The 24003-nt window shown below is 48.2% G+C and overlaps 1 protein-coding gene across 1 annotated transcript in view; it reads left to right on the top strand.

Annotated features, from left to right (window-relative positions):
* Positions 1-24003, top strand: part of RERE (arginine-glutamic acid dipeptide repeats) — a 323357-nt gene that overhangs the window by 122155 nt on the left and 177199 nt on the right. The window contains 1 exon segment of the mRNA XM_060259535.1: positions 18095-18143. Within this exon segment, the coding sequence (XP_060115518.1) occupies positions 18095-18143 (49 nt within the window).

The following is a 24003-nucleotide window of genomic DNA, read 5'->3' on the forward strand; positions in this document are numbered from 1 at the left end:
GTTCACCAGAGCTTCACAGGTTGCCACTAGAGTCCTCTTCCACTCCTCCATAACGACAACACGTAGCTGGTGGATGTTAGCGACCTTGCGCACCTCCACCTTTTGTTTCAGGATGCCCCACAGATGCTCAATAGGGTTTAGGTCTGGAGACATGCTTGGCCAGTCTATCACCTTTACCCTCAGCTTCTTTAGCAAGGCAGTGGTTGTTTTGGAGGTGTGTTTGGGGTTGTTATCATGTTGGAACACTGCCCTGCGGCCCAGTCTCCAAAGGGAGGGGATCATGCTCTGCTTCAGTATTTCACAGTACATGTTGGCATTCATGGTTCCCTCAATGAACTGTAGCTCCCCAGTGCTGGCAGCACTCATGCAGCCCCAGACCATGACATTCCCATCACCATGCTTGACTGTAGGCAAGACACACTTGGCTTTGTACTCCTCACCTGGTTGCCGCCATACACGCTTGACACCATCTAAACCAAATAAGTTTATCTTGGTCTCATCGGACTACAGGACCTGGTTCCAGAAATCCATGTCCTTAGTCTGCTTGTCTGCAGCAAACCGTTTGCAGGCTTTCTTTTGCATCATCTTTAGAAGAGGCTTTCTTCTGGGACGATAGCCCTGCAGACCAATTTGATGCAGCGTGCAGCGTATGGTCTGAGCACTGACAGCCTGATCCCCCACCCCTTCAACCTCTGTAGCAATGTCATGGTCTTGGGGCTGCATGAGTGCTGCCGGCACTGGGGAGCTACAGTTCATTGAGGGAACCATGAATGCCAACATGTACTGTGACATACTGAAGCAGAGCATGATCCCCTCCCTTCGGAGACTGGGCTGCAGGGCAGTATTCCAACATGATAATGACCCCAAACACACCTCCAAAACAACCACTGCCTTGCTGAAGAAGCTGAGGGTAAAGGTGATGGACTGGCCAAGCATGTCTCCAGACCTAAACCCTATTGAGCATCTGTGGGGCATCCTGAAACAAAAGGTGGAGGTGCGCAAGGTCGCTAACATCCACCAGCTACGTGTTGTCGTTATGGAGGAGTGGAAGAGGACTCTAGTGGCAACCTGTGAAGCTCTGGTGAACTCTATGCCCAAGAGGGTTAAGGCAGTGCTGGAAAATAATGGTGGCCACACAAAATTGGAGCCTTCCCTAACGATGGAGGCTCAGATAGCAGCCGCTGCCAAGTCCCGCGTTTTTTCACCTTAGGTGGGCAAGGCAGTTGGCCCCCTTCCTGGAGCGCAACGACCTAGCAACAGTGATCCATGCTACGGTCACCTCGAGGTTGGACTACTGTAATGCCCTCTACATGGGGCTGCCCCTGTCCCGAACTCGGAAATTACAGCTGGTGCAGAATGCCGCGACCCGGCTGTTACTGGGTCTCCCAAAGTGGGGACACATTCAGCTGGGCCTTCGGACCCTGCACTGGCTTCCAGTGATATACTGAGTCCGGTACAAGGTGCTGGTTATCACCTTTAAAGCCCTATATGGCTTGGGACCTGTCTACCTGAAGGACCGTCTTTCCCCGCATGTTCCCCAGAGAGTACTGAGGTCGGGAACACAAAATCTCCTTACTGTCCCTGGGCCAAAAGAAGCCCGCTTGAAATCCACCAGAGAAAGGGCTTTCTCTGTTATGGCCCCTACATGGTGGAATCAGCTGCCGGAAGAGGTGAGGGCCCTGCGGGACCTTGTCCAGTTCCGCAGGGCCTGTAAGACGACCCTCTTCCGGCTAGCCTATACCTAGCTTGAGAACCTAACGTACTTGCCAGATCTCTTTTATATACATATGGATTATTTATTAATTTTAAGGTTTTATCTGTTTTATCTGTTTTAAATGTTTAACCCTTTACATGCCTAAATATTGTTTAATTTTTATGTTGGATTCATTATTGGAAGCCGCCCTGAGCCATTCGTGGGAAGGGCGGGATATAAATTCTAAATAAATAAATAAAATATTGACACTTTGGGCCCCATTTGGACATTATCACTTAGGGGTGTGCTCACTTCTGTTGCCAGCAGTTTAGACATTAATGGCTGTGTGTTGCATAATTTTGAGGGGACAGCACATTTACACTGTTATACAAGCTGTAGACTCACTACTTTACATTGTAGCCAAGTGTCATTTCTTCAGTGTTGTCACATGAAAAGACATACTTAAATATTTACAAAATGTGAGGGGGGTGTATTCACTTCTGTGACATACTGTAGATTTATGCTTGCCGGGTAATTTTGGAGAACGATACACAAGATGTTGTTTCACAGTCAGTAATTTTAAAAAGAAGTCTGTACAACGTCCTTGTCAGCTGCCAAACTTGATATCCGTTGTTCTCTGTGCCCCTTCCCCAGTATATAGCTATATACTACCTTGCAGTAGAACTTTTGTGACAGTACATTAGATAGGTTTAAAGCCCGCTTCATTAAAGCGGTTCTGGATGTTTCTTATCAGACATTTGGCACAATTTAAACAGCTCGTCTCTCGTGGAACCTGATTTCCACACCATGTCGTGTTTTTAGAATGAATCCTGACTGCCATCCAAAACTGAGAACGTAGGTTCGGGGCAAACGTGGCCTCAAGATCCAGTCAAGTGCAGTACCCAGCCGTATCCTTGTCCCATGTCATGAGGACCTGAAGCTTTCCTTTAAAAATTGGATTTGTACGGAACCAGCAAATAGCGCTTAGTTTGCTTGCAGTTCGTACTTCAGAGAGCGGAAATATGAAAATGTTTTCTGGTTTAGTGCTGAATGTTCATAATGATGTGGGATTTGCCTTACTGGACCAGACCAAAACCTATCTATACCAGTGCTTTCCCCTCACTGGAATCTCACAAACAAAGCTCAAGGGTCTTCTGCCGTTGATTGTCCCTGGCACGGTATTCTGAGATACATTGCATTTGACCATGGAGGTTTAATTTAGTTGTTGTGGTTAACAGGAATCAATAAATCTGACCTTCTTGAGTCTGCACCAGTCCTTTTAAAAGATCATTTCACCTAGAGGGCACTACCTCCTGAAGTTGCCCAGAAAATACAGTGGTGTTTGTGGGGTATGTTAACGTCAGACTTAAAGCCAAACGTGTGATTGCCGTAAAATGGGAGGTTAAATAGATTCCGTCCCCCCCCCCCCCACCTTGTGCTTGTTAAATGAGAGCTGCTTATGAAATGCAGTTGGAGACCTCCCTGGAATCTCAACCTAACTCGGGATTATAGGTGATGTCCCTCCAAATGTCACATCTTGGCTGAGAGGAGCTAAAAATAGGTGTTCCTCCTGCCTTGAGCCTTTTCTCTTCTTTTGAAAGGAGCCGTGACTACAAAATTTGTCCAGATTCAGTGAAAAGTGTGGGGAGGGGAGACTGAAAAATCAGACCTTGATTAGCTAAACATTCAGGTAGTTTTAAGTATTAGAACCAGGCCTCAGATTCAGTGGGAGCTCACAGGAGCACAGCTCCTGAACCTTTCCGAGAGTTCCTCCTCCTCCTCCTGAGAGTTCGCCTCCTTGTCCATTGAATAGTATGTGCAGCTGCATGACAATCCCTGGATGAGCTCCACCACCTATTTTTCTACCAAATGATCGCTGATTAGAGCACTTAAGAACTGGGAGTGAAACTGAGAGGGAAGAGAGTTGGTTTGGGGAAAATGTGTTTGTTTCATCCTGTCTTGCATCTAGGAAAATCAGTGCTCAGGTATGAACTTGCTGTCTTCTATTTAGGTAGGTTGCCATCTCAGTCCCCCTATCTGTAAAATGGGAGAGATGCATAAAACTTGCAACACCGTTTGTGTCTTAAAAAGTCATTTCAAGACAAAAGGTTAGTCTTTTAGCGCTGAGAGAAAGCAAGAGGGGAAATGGTGGCTTAGAAAACCTTGTTCACCCTTCATGGCTAAGTTCAGAGATTTCCAGATTTGGCCGGTCTTCCATCAGGCTTTCTGCACTCTTCTCCTTTCCTTTATAGTTGGAAATCTCCCCCCCCCCTCCCCTGCTCCTATTGGTGCTCTCTGCCCATCATCAGTGGGTGGCAAGTTCTACAGCGATCCATAAAAACAGCCTATGCTGAATTGGGCCAGCGGTCTGTCTAGTTCAGTGCTCTGTTTCCAAAGGGCAACTCACAAGCAGGACAGGATCAGTCATGAGAGGCTCTCTCCCATCTCCAGCATCTCACAGTCAGGGAGTCACTTGGTCCAGGTATAGGGAGGAGGCCTGATAATGTAGTCCTGTTGGTCCATCTGGTTTCCATTTTGACCAGCAATACCTCCCGGTGGGTATTCATCGGAGAGTCCTTTCCCAGCTCTTTCTGAATGAAATTCTTGTAATGGGAGAGGCAAGGGACTGCACCCTCCTACAAGATGGCTGCACAAAGGTTTGTTATGTTCTCCTCTTCCTCTTGTCCCTTGTGCAGGTGCAGATGGCTGGGGCAGGAGATGGGCTCTCTTGTCCTTAAAACATGCCTTCTTGAATCCAACAGCTGGGAGGTTGGAGTTGAGCTTAGGGGGGTCTAGGCTGAAATACATGACAAGCCATTGAGTCCTGGGATGGCTTTAGGTCTCTGTCTGTCGGTTTGTCTCTCTCTCTCAGAAAATGTGAATATTTATTTTTATTTCCTTCCTGTCATAATACAGGATTTCCTACCCTGTAGGAATCGAGTCCCCTTTAGAAGACTAATGCACCACCTTTGTGCTTAAAAGACTGTACCTAGCAGCCTCACAAATGCATGAAGCTGTCATGTACTGAATCAGAGCCTTGGTCCATGAAAGTCGGTATCTTGCCTACTCAGACTGGCAGCTCTCCAAGGTCTACTTCGAATGGTTGCTGTTTCTTTAGGGTCTCAGACGAAAAGAAATCTTTCCCTAGAGTTGCTACCCCCCAAAGTCCTTTTAACTGGCAGTTTGTTCCCAAGACCTGCTGCTTGCAGAGTCTGCCCTCTGTATGCTGGGGGCCCACTGAGACCCACAAGGCTTGAGTCCATCACAGTCAGTGTTGTCCACTCAGACTAGCAGCAGCTTTCCAGGGTCTTGGGCAGAGGTCTTTCTCGTCACCTGTGGCAAGATCCTTTAACTGTAGAAGCTGGGAATTGAAGCTGGGACCTTCCACCTCTGTATGATGATGCTTTATTATTTGCTGCAGTTGCTCAAAAGCAATCAGCGCTGTGTATACAAAAAAAATAAAGGATTTATAAATCCAAATTCAAAAGTCTCTTGTTTTTTCCAAAGATACGTAATATACAGTACAAAAACTTCTTAAAGGTGATGGATTCCACAACACAAATTTCTGTCCAATTCTTTCATAAATATTCCAAATGTTATTGCAGAAAAATTTCTTATAGAAGCTTTCATTTAGAACATATAATCATAGTCCTCATTGTTGTGGCAAGTCCAATTCCCCTAAGGGAAAGGCTTCAAAGGCGCCAATCTTCTTCTTTACGTGCCTCTTGACTTTAGGGATCACATTTCACAGAGGTGCTTTATCATCAAGCCATTCTGAAATATCAATCAATTGACGTCAAGCTAAGACTCCTTGCAATTGATTGATATTGCAGAATGGCTTTGTGATAAAGCATCTCTGCGAAACGAGATTCCTAAAGTCGAGGACAGGCGCGTAAAGGAAAAGATTGGAGCCTTTCCCTTAGGGGAATTGGACTTGCCACAACAATGAGGAGGACGATGATTATATGTTCTAAATGAAAGCTTCTATAAGAAATTTCTCTGCAATAACATTTGGAACGTTTATGAAAGAACTGGACAGAAATTTGTGTTGTGGAATCCATTAAGAAGTTTTTGTACTGTATATTAGGTATCTTTGGAAAAAAACGAGACTTTTGAATTTGGATTTATAAATCCTTTATTGTTTGTATTGGTGATTGCTTTTGTCTGTGATATACTGTGTTGCCACTTTGCTTGTTACGCAGTTGCTCAAAAGCTGTACAGTTCTTGTTTTATTCAAACTAACACCCTCGTTAGGTAGACTTTTGAGAGTTGGTGATCCGTCCCAGGCGATCAGAGAGCCTTGTGGCTGAGTAGGAATTGGAGCCTTGGGGTTTGTGTGTGTGTGTGTGTGTGTGTCTCCTAAAGGTCTGGCTGAGCGAACCAAGGGTGGCAGCGTCTTCACAGAACTCCTCTGGAGGATCTCCAGAGCCCGGGCTTGAGAATGGTTTTTTAAATAGAAATCTGAACAAACCTTCCTGGTTTGGGCAGATACTGCGTGGCTGAGGATATCCCTTGTGGATTTCTTGCATCTTTGGTTGTTGATTGTAGTGAAGACAGTTGAGTTCCTGCACTTCCAGTGCTGGGTCGAAATGCAAGTGCATTCAAAGCCTGTTTTGCTGCACCTCTTTTCCCCTCCACTCAACAGTTATCATCTGTTTCCTGCTTGGGGAGCCTCCACGGTCAAAGGCAGCGTACCTCAGGGTTGTTTTTGTTTTGCTGTCAAGTTGCAGCCCCCTTACGGTGACCCTGTGGGGTATTCAGGGCAAGAAAAGTTCAGAGGTGGTTTGCCATGGCTTGCCTCTGCATAGCTGCCCTGGGCTTCCTCGGTGGTCTCCCCTCCAAGTACGAACCGGGGCCAACCCTCCTTAGCTCCTGGGATCTGAAGAGGTCAGGCTAGCCTGGGCCACCCCAGGAAGACGCACATTCACAGTATTGGGAAGTGCTGTTAAGTCGTAGCTGTTTCATTGCAACCCTGTCCGGTTTTCAAGGCAAGAGACATTTCAGAGGTGATTAACCGTTGCCTGCCTCTGCGTCATGACCTTGGTATTCCCTGGAGGTCTCCCACCCAAATACTAGCCAGGGCCGACCCTGCTTTGCTTTCAGGATCTGATGAGATCAGGGCCAGAGTACCTGGGTGGGGACGGCAAGGGAAGACTTCCGATGCTTCGTTTTTGAGACTCCAGTCAGGGGAAAGTAACTGGAATAGATGGGCCTTAGCAGGGGGAAGCGCATGGTTCTGTTTCGCATCGAGCCTCTCCTCCGCCCCAGCCCCGGAGGATTAGCGCGGTCCCCCTACCTTGGTCGTGGGGGAGCGCCTTCCTTTTTGATATTCTGTCTCCAGCTTCCAGTTTCCTTTCTGTCCAGTCTCTGTTTATTTGCTAGACTACAGTGTTGCCATGGCAGCAGGTTACTTTTTCAAAGGGGGAACATCTTGTCATTATATTTAATCCACTGCAGCTGAAGAGGACTGAAATATTAAGTTGTTACTATGGTTACCAATTTGTTACATCGGTTTCCTTTGGTGCCAGATTTCATATACAGCCTTAGCTTCTTGCTCTCTTCATCTCCCTCCCCCCTCCTTTCATCCACCCCATCAAACCTCATGTATCCCCACCCCGCCACCCCCCGCTTTTCCCATGGAATAAACAGCCGATGCGTTTCCCTCCCATTAGGGCTGTAATTGCTCTTTGCTGTTATAATTTGGCTTCCAAACAAACAAAACAACAACAACCCGGTAGCACAGTTTGAGCTACAGCAGTGAGAATTTTCCTTCCATTTGCAAGTTTTTACCACAGTGGGGAAAATAGGAGGAAATTGTTCAGAAATACCCAATCTGAGCTTGGGGGAGGGGGCTGTATTCCAGTAGGGGTGCCAGCCTTTTTGGTGAGGCCTAGAGTTCTCCTGAAATTCCAGCTAAATCTCCAAACTACAAAGATCCCTTCCTCTAGAGGAAATAGCTTCAAAGGGCACACTACATGGTATACCATAGATTCTAGGTAAAATCCTTCCCCAAATCCCCAGAAACTTCCAAGGCTGGAGTTGGGAACTCTGTTTCCCACCTAGCAAGGCGAGAGCACTCCATAGTCCCTGTATCCAGTGCAGCATCTTGCAGCGATTCCCTTTTCTTAAACTCATAAAAATGAGGGGGGGAAAGGAAGTCAATATTGGACTTGTCTTTATTTTCCTTACAGGCCCATTTAATCAGAAGAGCCCTGCTGGATCAGACCAGTGGTCCATCTAGTCCAGCATCCTGGCTCATGTAGGGGTCAACCAGTTCCTCTGGAGGGCCAACAGCAGGGCAGAGAGACTGAGGCTTTCATAAGAACATCAGAAGAGACCTGCTGGATCAGACCAGTGGTCTATCTAGCGCAGCATCCGGTCTCACACAGTGGCCAAGCAGTTCTTCTGGAGGACCAGCAACAGGGCAGAGAGGCTGAGGGCTTCATAAGAAGAACATGAGAAGAGAAGAGCCTTGCTGGATCAGACCAGTGGTCTATCTAGCTCAGCATCCTGTCTCACACAGTGGCCAAGCAGTTCTTCTGGAGGACCAACAACAGGGCAGAGAAGCTGAGGACTTCATAAGAACGTGAGAAGAGAAGAGCCTTGCTGGATCAGACCAATGGTCTATCTAGCGCAGCATCCTGTCTCACACAATGGCCAGCCAGGTCCTCTTGTCAGTTAACAATAGGGCATAGAGGCCGAGGTCTTCCCCAATGTTGCCTCCTGGCGCTGGGATCCAGGGGATTAGTGCCTCTGAATATTGAGGTTCCCCTCAGTCACCATGACTAGATAAGATACAAGACTCTCACCATTCCACAATTAAGAATATATCCATCTCCAATTCAGACATATTTATTACCTATGCTATGTTTCTTGTGTAGTTGAACCCAAATAGATGATGGTCCTGTATGCTATACTCAGGGCTTTTTTTGTAGCATGAACTCCTTTGCATATTAGGCCACACACCCCTGCTGTAGCCTGTCCTCCTGGAGCTTGCAGTAAGCCGTGTGCTAAGAACCCTGTAAGCTCTTGGGGGATTGGCTACATCGGGGGTGTGTGGCCTAATATGCAAGGGAGTTCCTGCTACAAAAAAAAGCCGACTATACTTATTAGTCTTTTAATCTGTTTAAAACACCTTTATTATTCTGTGTGCTTATTTACTGCCCACCCTCTATATGTATGACTGAGGATGTTTGTGCGCGCACGAAAGCTTATTCCTTGAATAAAACTTCGTTGGTCTTAAAGGTGCCACTGGACTCAATCTGTGTAAAGTAGTATTGCGTTTTCTATGCCATGAACTTACTGCCCATCAGTTTCATGTCAGTTGGTGAGGCTAGGTGGACTTTAAAGCCACAGTAATGGGTGGGGTGGGGGGGGAGACACTCTAGTGACACACAGCCTGAACTCTCAGCAGTAATGGAGATCTGCGATTGGCCACGATTCTCTCTGCTCTGAGAGGGTCTCCATCCATGGTGAAATACCTGCATAGTTTGCATTGGGCAATATCATGTAAAACCAGTCCAGTTTAGACAGGCAGTGCCTTGAAGCGTAATTTATTACTTTAGATTTATATTCCGTCCATTCTACAAAAGACTCAGGGCGAATGATGCTCTGTCTGAATTGGTGCCCCTCTCATGTTCCAGGTAAATCCCAGGTCTGACTTAGGAAGTATTTGTAACCCAACTTGGCTACATTAGACTACTTAATGGGTGTGGCACCCCTGGGAGAACAGTATCGCTCTTTCCTCTGTGCTTCACTGACTCGCAGGGTTAATGGCTTCAGTCTACTTATTGTCAGTAGGAGCCTTGCGATTCGCCCACGTGTTTCATGTTGGCGAAGAGCAGCTGCCTGGGCTGGATCCCTGAGCATTTACTAATCTGCGTTAAGTGATCCTGGGAATGCACCGTTGCTTAGGAACCTCAGAAAAGTGCCTTGCTGGATCAGAGCAGCATCTGCAGCAGCAACCCCAGTAATCAGTTGGCAGGAAGCGATCCATCGGAAGTGGGCCAGGACCTCACTGAGCTCCCCTCTTCTCAACCTGAATTCATAGTCCTTTTTAAAAATCTGGGCCATGAAGCACAGGATTCCAAGAACAGCGATCTGGAAGAAGAGTTGGGTTTTTTATACCCTGCTTTTCTCTACCTTGGAGAGCCCCGTGGCGCAGAGTGTTAAAGCTGCAGTATTGCAGTCCTAAGCTCTCTGCTCACGACCTGAGTTCGATCCCTGGCGGAAGCTGGGTTTTCAGGTAGCCGGCTCCAGGTTGACTCAGCCTTCCATCCTTCCGAGGTCAGTAAAATGAGTACCCAACTTGCTGGGGGGAAAGTGTAGAAGACTGGGGAAGGCAATGGTAAACCACCCTGTAAAAAGTCTTCCGTGAAAACATTGTGAAAGCAACGTCACTCCAGAGTCGGAAACGACTGGTGCTTGCACAGGGGACCTTTCCTTTCCTTTCTCTACCTTAAAAAAAAGGTAAAGGTAGTCCCCTGTGCAAGCACCGGTCATTTCCAACTCTGGGGTGATATAATAATAATAATAATAACAATAAATTTTATTTCTACCCCGCCCTCCCCGCAAAGCGGCTCAGGGCGGCTAACAGTAAATAATATATTAACATAAATAGTAAAACATTAGATTAACAATTAAAATTACACATAAAAACCCGTTAATTCAATTAAAATACTTAATTTACATTACATTATATATATATCTGGCAGTAATAGCTGTTCTGGCGCTGATTCTGCCAATTTAAATGGTGTTAAAGATGGCGGTTCTTCGTTCATTGCAACTCAGCAGTCCGTATCATTATAGGCGTGTCTAAAAAGGGCAGTCTTGCAGGCCCTGCGGAACTGGTCGAGGTTCCGCAGGGCCCGCACCTCCTCCGGGAGCTGGTTCCACAGTGCAGGTGCCGCAACTGAAAAGGCTCGCACCCTGGTGCTTTGGAGCCTGGCCTCTCTCGGCCCAGGGATGGTCATTTTGTTTTTACTTGCTGACCTCAGTGCCCTCTGGGGTTCATACGGGGAGAGACGGTCCCTTAGGTAGGCAGGTCCTCGGCCATATAGGGCTTTAAAGGTAATAACCAACACTTTGTACTGGACTCGGTAGATAACTGGCAGCCAGTGCAGTCCGCGCAGCCCCGGCTGTATGTGCTCCCATTTCGGGAGCCCCAGTAACAGCCTGGCCGCCGCATTCTGCACTAGCTGCAGCTTCCGAGTCCGGCACAGAGGTAGCCCCAAGTAGAGGGCATTACAGTAGTCCAGTCTTGAGGTGACCGTTGCATGGATCACTGTTGCGAGGTCGCGGCGTTCCAGGAAGGGGGCCAACTGCCTTGCCCGCTTCAGATAAAAGAATGCTGACTTGGCAGTGGCTGCTATCTGGGCCTCCATTGATAATGAAGGCTCCAGTAAAACACCCAAACTCTTTACCTGGCGCACTGGTTCCAATGGTGCGCCGTCGAAGGTTGGGAGAGCTATTTCCCCTCCCTGGGCGCCGCGACCCACGCAAAGGACCTCTGTCTTCGCTGGGTTCAACTTCAACCCACTCAATCTAAGCCACGCCGCTACAGCCTGCAAGGCCCGATCCAGGTTCCCTGGGGCGGAGCCAGGCTGGCCGTCCATTAGTAGATAGAGCTGGGTGTCATCTGCATATTGATGGCAACCCAGCCCAAACCTCCGGACAATCTGGGCAAGGGGGCGCATATAAATGTTAAACAGCATTGGGGAGAGAACTGCTCCCTGAGGCACCCCACAATCAAGTGTGTGCCTCTGGGATCGCTCGCCCCCAATGGCCACCCTTTGTCCCCGATCGGAGAGGAAGGAGGAAAGCCACTGTAAGGCCAGCCCCCTAACCCCTATGTCGGCAAGGCGGCGCTTTAGTAACTGATGGTCGACTGTATCAAATGCCGCCGACAGGTCTAATAACATCAGTACCGCAGAGCCGCCCCGATCCAGATGCCGCTGGAGGTCATCCACCAAGGCGACCAGCACTGTCTCCGTCCCATGGCCCGGTCGGAACCCAGACTGGCACGGGTCAAGGACGGAAGCGTCATCTAGGAACCTCTGTAGCTGCAACGCCACTGCCCTCTCAATATGTCACATCACAACATTTTCACGGCAGACTTTTTTACGGGGTGGTTTGCCATTGCCTTCCCCAGTCATCTTCACTTCCCCCCCCCACCCCCAAGCAAGATGGGTACTCCTTTTACTGACCTCAGAAGGATGGAAGGCTGAGTCAACCTTGAGCCGGCTACCTGAACCCAGCTTCCGCCAAGGATCGAACTCAATTTGTGAGCAGAGAGCTTGGACTGCAGAACTGCAGCTTTACCACTCTGTGTCATGGGGTTCCTTTTCTCTACCTTAGCCTCAAAGTGGCTTACAATCTTCTTCCTTTTTCTCTCCCCACAACAGACACCTTGTGAGGTGGGTGGGGCTGAGAGAGTTCCGAGACGAGCATGAATGACCCACAGTTGTCCAGCAGAGGCTGCGTGTGGAGGAGGAGAGGGCAGCAGACCCAGTCCTCCAGATTAGAGTCCACCGCTCTTAACCGCTGCACCACGCTGGGCCTGGGCTGGAGAGAGGCGGGCTGAAGTCTTTTCGTACCTGCGAAGGCTAACAGACGTATTGCAGCCCATGCTTTTGTGAGGCGGGCCCCACTTGATCAGCTGAATAGCGATTCCCTCCCCTCCCTAGAACAGGAGGTTATTGACAAGAGATGCCCCAGACCCAAGCATCTTAAGACATAGGGGAGTTAAATCTTCTGAGAAGCCCTTTGTGGAAAAAAACCAAACCAAACCCCCTCTTTCCCCTTGGTTGTTCGGACCCATGTGACTCCTCCTCAGGAATTAGTTGTTATGGAATGAGGAAAGCGGAGCTGGCAGCGGGCCAGAGCTTTTGGAAGTCTCCAGCGCCCTGGGGCCAGGGAAGGAGGCACAGAAACGTTATTTTTTACATCGATGGCCCCTCCAGGGTGGAATTGGTTGGAAGGCGGAACTAGTTTCCTGCTGTAGTACTTGGGATTGGCCTTCCTTGACTTGTTACCAAATTATACAAATACTCAAACTTCCGCTTGAGTTTTAAAGTCAGAACCAGTTTTCAGCGGCAGAAAGTTGTGATTTGTTTTCAGATGCACAACTTTGGGCCACCTGGGCCACAGAAGCACTCGCATAGAGCGCATGGTACCCATGAGACCGCATCAGTGCTGGGGCAGTCTTATTCTAGATCAGGGGTGGGGAACAGTGGCTCTCCAGATGTTTTTTTTTGCCTACAACTCCCATCAGCCCCAGCAAGCATGGCCATTGGCTGGGGCTGATGGGAGTTGTAGGCAAAAAACATCTGGAGAGCCACTGTTCCACACCCTTGTTCTAGATGCTTGCATAAATGTGCTTTTTAGAAAGTCTGGTGCGGCGGGGAGAGTTCAGTGCTGTTCTGCGAACCTGCCAAGTTGGGGTGAAAATGCATCCCCAACCATGTGAGTCTCTCTTTTCTGTGGAGAGCATTCTCACAGACCACTCCCGAGTTCCTTTTGCTAGACCTCTTTCTGGGCAGGGAGCCATTGTACCAAAAGGTGTTGCAATAAAGGGACAGCTTGTTTTTCTTGCTGTCAACCAAACGGTGGAGAATAAAAGAGCCAAGGCTGAATAAAGGATTACACAGAACGGCCTGCTTTTTGCAACTCTGAACATGGCTCCTATTCATCCTGCCCCCCCCTCCCTTTACATAATAAAAGTGTGTTTCATCTTCCTTGCCTCGCTGTGAACTCCATGGAGAGAGCACACAATGCTCTGTCATGTTCGGTTGCAGATGTTGCTTCTTTTGGAATCAATTCTGTGCCGACAGCAGGGCTCTGGGCACATTGCAAGACTCACACAGGCCTGCTGCAAGAGTGTAAAACTTTCCCTGTTAAACCTTAAGTGAAAAATTAGTTCAGATCTCATCAACTTGACTTCTGAAGCGTGGGAGACTCGTGAGCCAGGTTTAGAAAAGGAGGCGTGCGTTTCTCCTGGGCAACCACGCACATGTGAAGCTGCCTTATTGTGAATCAGACCACCAGTCCCTCAAGGTCAGTCTTGTCTACTTAGACTGGCAGGAGCTTTCCCAGGTCTCAGGCTGAGGTCTTTCTGGTCACCTGCTGCCTGGACCTTTAACTGGAGATGCCGGGGATTGAACCTGGGGCCTTCTGCATGCCAAGCAGATGCTCTTCCACTGCCTCATATTTCTGAACTGCTCTCAGAATGTAATAATTAGTATTTGTATAGCGCTTTTGAAGATTGAGTGCTTTGCATGTGTTACTTTGCTCTAGTTCTTAAAGGTAAAGGTAGTCTCCTGTGCAAACACCAGTCATTTGCGACTTGGGTGATGTCACATCACGACGTTTTCACGGCAGACTTTTTACGGGGTGGTTTGCCATTGCCTTCCCTAGTCTAGTTCTTACTGTATATGTCAATACAATATTATAGCACTGGAAAAAGTGCAGAAAAGGGCAACTAGGTTTGGAACACTTTTAAAGGTTTGGAACACTTTTCTTATGAAGAAAGGTTAAAACGCTTGGGGCTCTTTAGCTTGGAGAAAAGTCGACTGCAGGGTGACATGATAGAGGTTTACAAGATTATGCATGGGATGGAGAAAGTAATCCTTTTCTCCCTTTCTCACAATACAAGAACTCGTGGGTATTAAATGAAATTGCTGAGCAGTTGGGTTAGAACAGATAAAAGGAGGTACTTCTTCACCCAAAGGGTGATTAACATGTGGAATTCACTGCCACAGGAGGTGGTGGCAGCTGCCAGCATAGCCAGCTTTAAGAGGGGATTGGATAAAAATATGGAGCAGAGGTCCATCAGTGGCTATTAGCCACAGTATATATGAACATATGAAGCTGCCTTATACTGAATCAGACCCTCAGTCCATCAAAGTCAGTATTGTCTACTCAGACTGGCAGCGGCTCTCCAGGGTCTCAAGCTGAGGTTTTTCATGCATATATATATATATATATGTGTGTGTGTGTGTGTGTGTGTGTGTGTACACACACATATTGGCCATTGTGTGACACAGGGTGTTGGACTGGATGGGCCATTGGCCTTATCCAACATGGCTTCTCTGATGTTCTTATGAACTCCATATTGCAGAAAGGAGGCTGCAAGAGAGTGGCTTGCCTTGGGACTACCTTGCAGGCTTCTGGTAGAGAAGATGCTTGAACCAGGAAGCCCCTGATTTGTAGACCACTTGCCTTTAGGCAGTATGATTTCTCTGGAACCTCAGCCAGTCCCCTGTTCCTGTGCGCAGTCAACAGAGAAAGGGGCCTTAGTTGCAGTCAGAGAGGACCAGTCATTGGCTCTGCTCTCCCTCCTGGCATATGAGGCTTGTTCCTGCATAACATGGCAGCTGTGCCCTTTACAGGGTCAAGGAGTCCCTCTGTGTGGTTCAAAAGCTGCTGATTCAGGAGGCCAACCCTGAATCCACAGGGCGCCTTGGCACGATCAGTGATGGCTGTCGAAGCGGGAAACTCTTCCAGTGGCTAATGGTGGAACCTCAGCAGAGCGCAGAGTCAGCGTAATGCCAGGGAGAGGGTGTGTGTCAGGTGGGAGCTGGAGGGGGTCCAGGTTCAGATCCTGCTCTGCCATGCAGCTCCCTGGCCTGCCTTGGGTCGCTCCCTACTCCCTCAGCCTGATCTACCTCATAGGATTGTGGTGAGGATAAAATGAATATGGGGTGTGTGCTATCCCAAGATCCTGGTGGAAGGGTGACACAGAAATCAAGCAAGCAGGTTAAGGTGTGGACTTCATCTCATTGGGAGGTTTGAGAAAACAAGCCCAAATTTTGTAGCCCACCACTGATTTGGAAGCATCTAGAGCAGGGGTCCTCAACCTTTTTAAATAGGGGGCCAGTTCACTGTCCCTCAGACTGTTGGAGGGCCGGACTGCCGTTACTGTACAAGGCCGCGGGCCGTTAGTTCTCCGTCTTCTGCATCTCTCTCCCTTCCCCACACCACACACCCTGGCCTGGAAACTCACCTCACCTTGGTATCACCTCACACTCTGTCTCCGCCACCTCAGCCCAGTGCCGGAAGTGTGCGTTGCTAACGCAAGTTTAGGTTGAACATCACTTCCGGTCTGATTTTGCCATAACCCGGCGGGCCGCATAAACGTCCTCAGCGGGCCGCATCTGGCCCGCGGGCCGTAGGTTGAGGACCCCTGATCTAGAGAAAACTGTCTTGTCTCAGAGAGCTCCTCCTACTTCTCCCGAAGAAGAAGAGGAGGAGGATGATATTGGATTTATATCCCATGCTCCACTCTGAATCTCAGAGTGGCTCACAATCTCCTTTATCTTCCTCCCTCACAACAGATACCCTGTGAGGTGGGTGGGGCTGAGAGGACTTTCACAGCAGCTGCCCTTTCAAGGAAAGCTCTGCCAGAGCTATGGCTGACCCAAGGCCATGCTAGCAGGTGCAAGTGGAGGAGTGGGGAATCAAACCTGGTTCTCCCAAATAAGAGTCCACGCACTTAACCGCTATACCAAACTGGCTCTCACGCCAAACTGGCATTCAGACCTTTGCTTTTGGCTGCCACAAAGCAGGGATTCCCCCCCTCTCCTTAAAGCAGTTCAGTTCTCAGGCTAGAAATTTAGCTTAAAATCCCTACGAGCAGAATCGCACGCGCCCACTTCCTGTGCCTGGCTGAGAGAGACGCCCCCGACTCTCCTGGACTCAGTTGCCAAAGGTGAGGAAGTGGGCGCCAAAGATGAGGAAGAAACCTTGGAGGGTGCCCACGGGGGCCCCTAATGTGGAGCCCCAGGTAGAGGAAAGGGGTAGGCGTGGCACAAGCTGGCCTGCAGCTGCAGCTGGAAGCAACACCGGCCTTTCAGTAGGTGGCACCCTTCGCACACAGCTCAAGGGGAGCCTATTGCTGGAGTATAAAAGGCGGGTGCGCGTGTATTCGGATCTGCTCCTAAACCACAGTTTATTTGTGCTTTCAACTGTGTTTGCATTCCACTTGCAAAATGAATAAATGAAACTCTAATTGGGGTTTGTGGGTTCCTTCAAGCAGCACTTGTAGACAGCTGTGAAAGCCCCAAGCCAGTAGCTGCGCAGCGCATTAGAACCCTTCCATCTTGACATTGCTTCTTTTAAAAGATCTTATACCTTTGGCTGAACAACAAGTAACAGCCATGGCTGCGTTTCCTGATAACGTCTTCATGTTTTGAGTGAGGACTTTGGCATTCCACTGGTGATAACAAATTATGTAAGAGATTTATCGCTCAGCCTTCTGAGAAACTTGGGAAATTAAACATATTTCAGGGCGTCAGAATATACGTCCTCTACTCACTCGCTTTTATTTAGCTCGTTTGACCAAAGGTCTTAAGCTTAAACAGGACAAAAATAAAAACTATAACATCAGTTACATGTTACATAGGAGAATTAGAACGAGTCCCGTGAACACCAGAGATCATAAAAACCGTAAGATCATAAAATCTGAAGCATCATCAAATAAAAACCATGGAATCATAAAAGTTGTAGAGAAAATTAAAATTTCTTGATATAATAAATACCCTGTGTAAGAGTTAATAAAAGCTTAAGATGGGATAGACCCTGAGTGATAAATAGGGTAAACCCTCCATTAAAATCGTCAGAATCATTAGATGATTATAATCTAAAATCCTAGTGTCATATAATAAAACCATCATTTCTTCTTCAGTTAATTTAGAGACATTTCTCCGGGATTTCAGAGAGGTTACTATTGTCAGATATCTTGCAACAGGTTGTATCAGGATCAAGAATCTTGGATGACTAGCCTATAGTTCTGTGAATTGGTATATTGTTGTTTAATTATATTGTCTTGTTTTTAAGCTGAATTGTTGATGTTAAAGTGTTGTTAGCCACCCTGAACCCGTAAGGGGAGGGCGGGGTACAAATCTAATGAAATAAATAAATAGTCACTCAGGGCTCCATCAGAAGAGGATGTTTATGCAAGATTAATCCAGAGGTACCTGGGGACTGGCCATTGGGAACAGAACAGGAAGAGGTGATCCAGTGACTCCAGTGCACCGTCCCCCCCAAAAAACCCTGAATGCAGGATCTTTGTAAAACGTCCCCATTAGCTCTACAGTCAGAAAGGTGTTTAATCTAGCAGGCGTGAAAGCATACCTGTGGCTTTGGATTGGGAGAAAACTTGTATGCAAAGGTAGAATTTTTGAAGGAGGGGGCATTCCCAGTGCAAGAGTGGAACCATACATGCCTTGCACAGGATAATGCAGTAACCCAATCAAGGTTGGTTACCCTCATCCTAATTTAAGTTATTGAGCAGCATAGAGCGGGGAGGCCAAGCACTTCGAGCTTATTGTCTATAGACCTTTCTCACATTCTTCTGTGACTATCTTTTGCTCACTGCCGGTTCTGTGTCTTTTGACTCTGCAGGAGGCTGAACAGCACACAAGGCGAAATCCGGGTCGGGCCCAGTCATCAGGTAAGACAAATCCTACCTTTGATAACCATAAAGCATTGCCGGTCCCATTCTAGCCAAAGGTTCTGGGTGGGGTTGAGAACTCTGGGAGATTCTTGGAGATCTGGGGATGGAGCCAAGGGAAGGCAGATTTCAGGGAGGAGAAGGCTTTCGGTCGTAGTGTGATGCCATACAGCCCACCCGCTGAAGCAGCCCCTTTTCTCCAGGGGAAATAATCTCTGTAGTCTGGAGAGCAGTTGTAATAGCAGGAGATCTCCAGGCCCCACCTGGAAATTGGCAACCCTAGTTCCAGCATCCCTCTGACACACAAAACTCAAGATGTCATTCAGAAACTCTCGGTTTTGCAGTAGACAGGGCATCTTAATTTCACAGGAGAAGCACCTGGCCTTTCCCATTGGAAATTTTCCAGTGTCTTCCTTAATCAGCCCGGAGTCTGGCATTAGATCAGCTAAGCTAGAATCAGCTTTGACTGTCCTGTGAACAAAGACCTCCTGGGACATCACAGCTGGAAGAGAAAGCAAAAGGGAGAGAGAGGAGGAGGTTGATTGCTCAGCTCAGGTGGTCAGTGATGCTCATGGCTGGCCACACAGCTGGGCCCTTGGCTCATTTAGTCACAGCCTAGAAAGCTGCCTTATGCTTTGATGCCATTCTCGCCTTTTTGTGTACCTCGGACTGCCTCCCCTTCAAGGTCTCAGGCAGGTCTGTGTTTTGCATGCTAAATGCCACCATGCCAGTGACCTTTCCTGGCAGTTGAATTCATCTTCTGCGCATAGAACCTACATGTAGAAAAAGGAGGTGACTTGCACATATTTTCAAAATTGTGCGTGCGTGCGTTTGTCAGAATGATAACCTTCCTGTTGTAGGTACAGGAAGTCTGATCAGTAGGATGCAAGTTAGTAAATAAATAAAATCTTGCAACATTTAGGGTGCTTCCACACGTGCTGAATAATGCAGTTGAAATTTAATTTTAAAATCCACTTTGCAAGTGGATTTTACTGTGTGAAATAGCAATGTCCACTTTCAGATGTTTAATAAAGCGCATTGAAAGTGGTCTGAAATGGTATTATTTAGCATGTATGAAAGTGCCTCTAGTTAGAACATAAGAGAAGCCATGTTGGATCAGGCCAATGGCCCATCCAGTCCAACAATCTGTTGCACAGTGGCCAATATGTGTGTGTGTGTGTAATACCATACATACATACATACATACATATACACCATACATACATATACACCATACAATACCATACACACACATAGTTAAATGTTGAGGCATATCCCAACTTACTGGCAAGACACATTCTGTCGTCAGCAACAACATACACCTTTGAGTCAGTCTCTGTTTTTATGGAGGGAAGAAAGCCATATAAAAAAAAAGAGTAGAACTTCAAACAGCACAGGTTGCTCTGCAAATGGTTCTTTTGATCTCTTCTCATACCACCAAGAAGTCCATTTTTGTAGCATAGGTGCCAAGTGAAGCCATCTTTTGTTCTGCGATAACCACCAATGGATATTGGGAGGAAGGGGTCAGCAGAGTGCTATATGTGTGGGTGTGGAGGAGTGTATCTACACTTGGGGGTCCCCACCCTTTTTTGAGGCCGTGGGCACCTTTGGAATTCAGTATGGAAAGGGGGGTGATGAGACCCACCCCAAAATGGCTGCCAAGGGAGGCGGAGCCAAACATAACACCTCCCTTGTCGCTTTGCAGAAGAATTGCAGAAGGGGAATAAAAAGAAACGAAGGGAAGCCTGATGGAAGGAAGGGTGACAGAGGAGGAGGAAAGAAAAAGGAAAGCCTGAAGGGAAAGAGAACTGCAAACCCGGAATGCTTACTAGTTTCCTGATCCGCTGAAGGCTGCTGCTGCTTCTGTTGCATCCATGGAAACGCCTTTCATTTGAAAGAGGGCAGCCGATAAAAAGCCCTGCCTTACAAAAGCCCCACCTGGGGAAGTACTGGGGAGCACCATCTTGGGGGACCCCGATTCGCACACTTGAACAATATCTGATGGAAGAGCATTACGTATTTTCCACCTGGCACCCATAAATCTAATGTGTGGGTTTAAGGCTGGCATATGCAGCCCGTGACCCAGTAGCAGAGCGAGCGCACGGCCCTGGTTTCAGCTCCCAGATACCGCAGCCACCACGGCAGAACCTGAAGTAGCTGACGGCGCTCTCAGTGTTTTACTCATTTATTCCCTCCCTCCCCCCCTTGGTATATTCATCAGTGCAAATCGCTATATTGAAATCTGCTAAAATAGTTATGGGGTTTCGTTGGTGGTGCTTGAATAATAGTTGTGGTGTTCGTGTAGTCTGTGTGCTGACTTGCAGTCTGTGTGCTGACCTGCAGAGGGGCTACCTGCATTGTTGTTCACACAGGCACACGTAGAGATCCTCAGAAACCATAAAAAGCCAGCTTGCCACAAAAGGAGAATATCAGGAAAAGGCCTGGGTAAACAGAGTAATCCCACACATGACCATAGTTCCGCCCCCCCTACTGCGGGGGTTGCCGAGCCTCAGCAGCGCCATCTGCTGGATTCTGCATCCCATGAATTCCTAGCCAACTCTCCAATGCAATAAGGAGACAGTGAGTTCTGGTTGGGGTGTGTGTGTCTGTCCCTTCATATGAAAGTTTGAGCCTTACATGGAGTCAGATGATAAGTTCATTTAGCTGTTCATTTCCGTTGAGCAGTGACTTTCCAAGGACTTGGATATCAGTGGTCAGCCCTGCTGGCTAGGATCCTTTTAACCGGACACATCTGGCACTGACCTGTGGACTGGCCTGTCTGCGGACCGCATGCTCTGCTATTGAGCTCTGTCCCTTTCCTCTTGTGCAGCTTGCGCATCACCCTGGGGGGTGTTGCATAGGACAAGTGTGCGGTGGGTTGCGTAGGGCAAAGAAGGGTTTGTGTAGGGCAGTGGCTAATTGACAGAGAGGTCAAGCCACCATTCACCTTTCTAATCTTAGTTCTGCCAAGAACTCCTACCAGGTGGTGTTAAGCAAGCCACGCTCTTAAACTTTAGCCTCCTCCTGCTGTCTATAATACGGGGTGATAATTCTGGCCTACCTTGTAGAGTTGTTTGGCTGCAGCGAGGGCCGTGAAGCACTTCGATCCCTCAAAAGCGCTATGTTGAATGGGTGTAGCTAGATTCAAGTCCAGGAACACCTTAGAGACCAATGAAACATTTGTGGGATGAGCTTTTGAGAGCCAAAATCCCCTTTGTCTTGAAAGCGCATACCCCAAAAATCTTCTTGGTCTTTCCGCTGCTCCTGGACTCAGATCTACTTGTTCTGCTCCAGACCAATGTGGCTACCCTCTGGGAGTGTAACTTAGCAGGTGACCTCTCTCAGAAATTTTGGGCAGCCCTGGTAAATGAGCCGTTTTTAAAAAACTATGAGCCATTTTTTAAAAATTTCGGATGGCCCTGGTATATGAGCCGTTTTCTAAAAAAAATGGCTTGAGACTTAAAGTTGTCCAGAAAGTTTTGTAATGCATGCCAACTCCCTGGAGTCCACTTTCCGCAGCAGTTTTTTTTTACTAGTGGATTACTTCTTTCTCCCTCATTTGATTATGCAAGAACAATTAAGAGTTTGGGGGTGTTTTCCTGGACATTCTTATTTCACCTTTTGGCCATAATCTATATGAGATAGACAGAGAAGTATCAGACGTATTTCTCTCTTGGGAGGAGGAGGGTCCGAATCCCTGTCTGTGCCCATTTCACAGCCTGTAGTCCCTCAGTGGTGCCAACTTTCTCAGTAGCTTGGGGGGGGGGACAGTGAGGAGAGTTCTGGAGTCTGGCCCCACTGGTGAGCCTCCTGACAGTACCTGGTTTTTGGCCACTGTGTGACACAGAGTGTTGGACTGGATGGGCCACTGACCTGATCCAACATGGCTTCTCTTCTGTTCTTTGTTGGTTTGACCGTCACCAGCGTCAAAGTCATGATGCACCCTAGAAAAGAAAGCAGGCGCAAATAAAAATAGAACATGCAGGAAAAAGCCTTCAAGAGTCTGGGACTTTGTAATTACTGGTCTTGTGTATTTTTTATGCCCTTTCAACTGAGCTTAGCGTAGTAACGATGCAGAGTAATTACAGGCTTGAAAAGCTCTCGAGTGTCTCGCACCCGTTGCTGCCTGTGACTAAGGGTGCTGCTAATTGAAGCTTGCTGTCTTAATGCAACCATCCTTCAGCGGTGGAGTTCACAGCATGGTGCCTTCTCGCACACGGCTGCCTGCCTTGGCTTAGTGCTCCATCTTTCTGGTGTTGCCAGCGCTGCGCTTCAGATGGTGCTGTGGTATGGGGCTCTAAGACTCAAGGTCTAGCAGGGGTGATAGACATGGGTGCAGGGCCGCCTCGCTCACTAGGCAAACTAGGCGGTTGCCTAGGGCGCCGGGAGGAGGGGGCGCCGAACTGCCCCCCCCTCCCGGTGCCCACAACAACTGCCTAGTTTGCCTGCCTGTGTCCCCCCCACTACCACTGCCCGCCCCCTCCCCTCCCTTCCCTTGCACTTTGCCCTCGCCCCCCGCCTCCGGAGTGTTCCGAGGAGCGCGCTGAGGCTAGGCCCTACGGGCTTCAAGGCAGCCGGTGTGCCATCCAATGCTTTGAGGTATGCACGAGATAAGGCTTCACTCCCTCTCACTTCCGGTTCCAGGAAGGAGGGGGAATCATACGCTGAACATGAGTCAACAGTGTGATGCGGCAGCTAAAAAGGCAAATGCAATTTTGGGCTGTATCAACAGAAGTATAGTGTCCAGATCATGTAATGTGATGATATCGCTTTGCTCTGCTCTGGTAAGACCTCACTTGGAGTATTGTGTTCAGTTTGGGCACCACATTTTAAAAAGGATATAGACAAGCTGGAACGGGTCCAGAGGAGGGTGACGAAGATGGTGAGGGGTCTGGAGACCAAGTCCTATGAGGAAAGGTTGAAGGAGCTGGGGATGTTTAGCCTGGAGAAGAGGCAACTGAGAGGTGATAGGATCCCCATTTTCAAATACTTGAAGGGCTGTCATATAGAGGATGGTGTGGAATTGATTTCTGTGGCTCCAGAAGGTAGGACCAGAACCAGTGGGTTGAAATTAAATCAAGAGTTCCCGGCTCAACATTAAGAAGAACTTCCTGACCATTAGAGCGGTTCCTCAGTGGAACAGGCTTCTCGGGAGGTGGTGGGCTCTCCTTCCTTGGAGGTTTTTAAACAGAGGCTAGATGACCATCTGAGAGCAATGAAGGTCCTGTGAATTTAGGGGGAGGTGTTTGTGAGTTTCCTGCGTTGTGCAGGGGGTTGGACTAGATGACCATAGAGGTCCCTTCCAACTCTATGATTCTAAGCCTTCTCCTGCACACGCTTCAAAGCAGTAGATGGTGTGCCGCCCACAATGAAGCCAATAGGGCCCAGCCTCAGCACGCTCTGATGGGGGGAGGGGAATGGAGCACCCGGGAGTAAAGAAAGGGGGCAGCAGGGAGTGTGTGGTGGTGAGGGGCCTGCGGTGGCAGGGGGGTGGCAGGCAAGGACCCCGCCTGGGGCACCGCAGGCCCTAGAACCGGCACTGCATGGTTGAAGAAAAAGACCTTTTCTCCCTAGACAGTGTGTCCTTGAAGTCTCTATTTTACCACTGAGACTCTACAAGAACTTGATGAAGCTACTGGCTTGGCTTTTACCATCTTTAAAGCAAGTGTATTGGGTAATGAGCCTTTTTTTCAAGTTTGCAAATAAAGACGTAAAGTTACTAGCCCACGAACTTGTTAACTAAACCAATTGGCTGCATCCGTTGCAAGTGTAAATCATTTGTAGCACACCAGTATCCGGAGAAATAAAGGCAGAACGGGAAAAGCTCGTTGTCCTGTGCAGCTTACAAAAAAGCCCCGAC

The sequence above is a fragment of the Heteronotia binoei genome, chromosome 18 (genome assembly GCF_032191835.1).
Source record: "Heteronotia binoei isolate CCM8104 ecotype False Entrance Well chromosome 18, APGP_CSIRO_Hbin_v1, whole genome shotgun sequence".
Taxonomy (NCBI): Eukaryota; Metazoa; Chordata; class Lepidosauria; order Squamata; family Gekkonidae; genus Heteronotia; species Heteronotia binoei.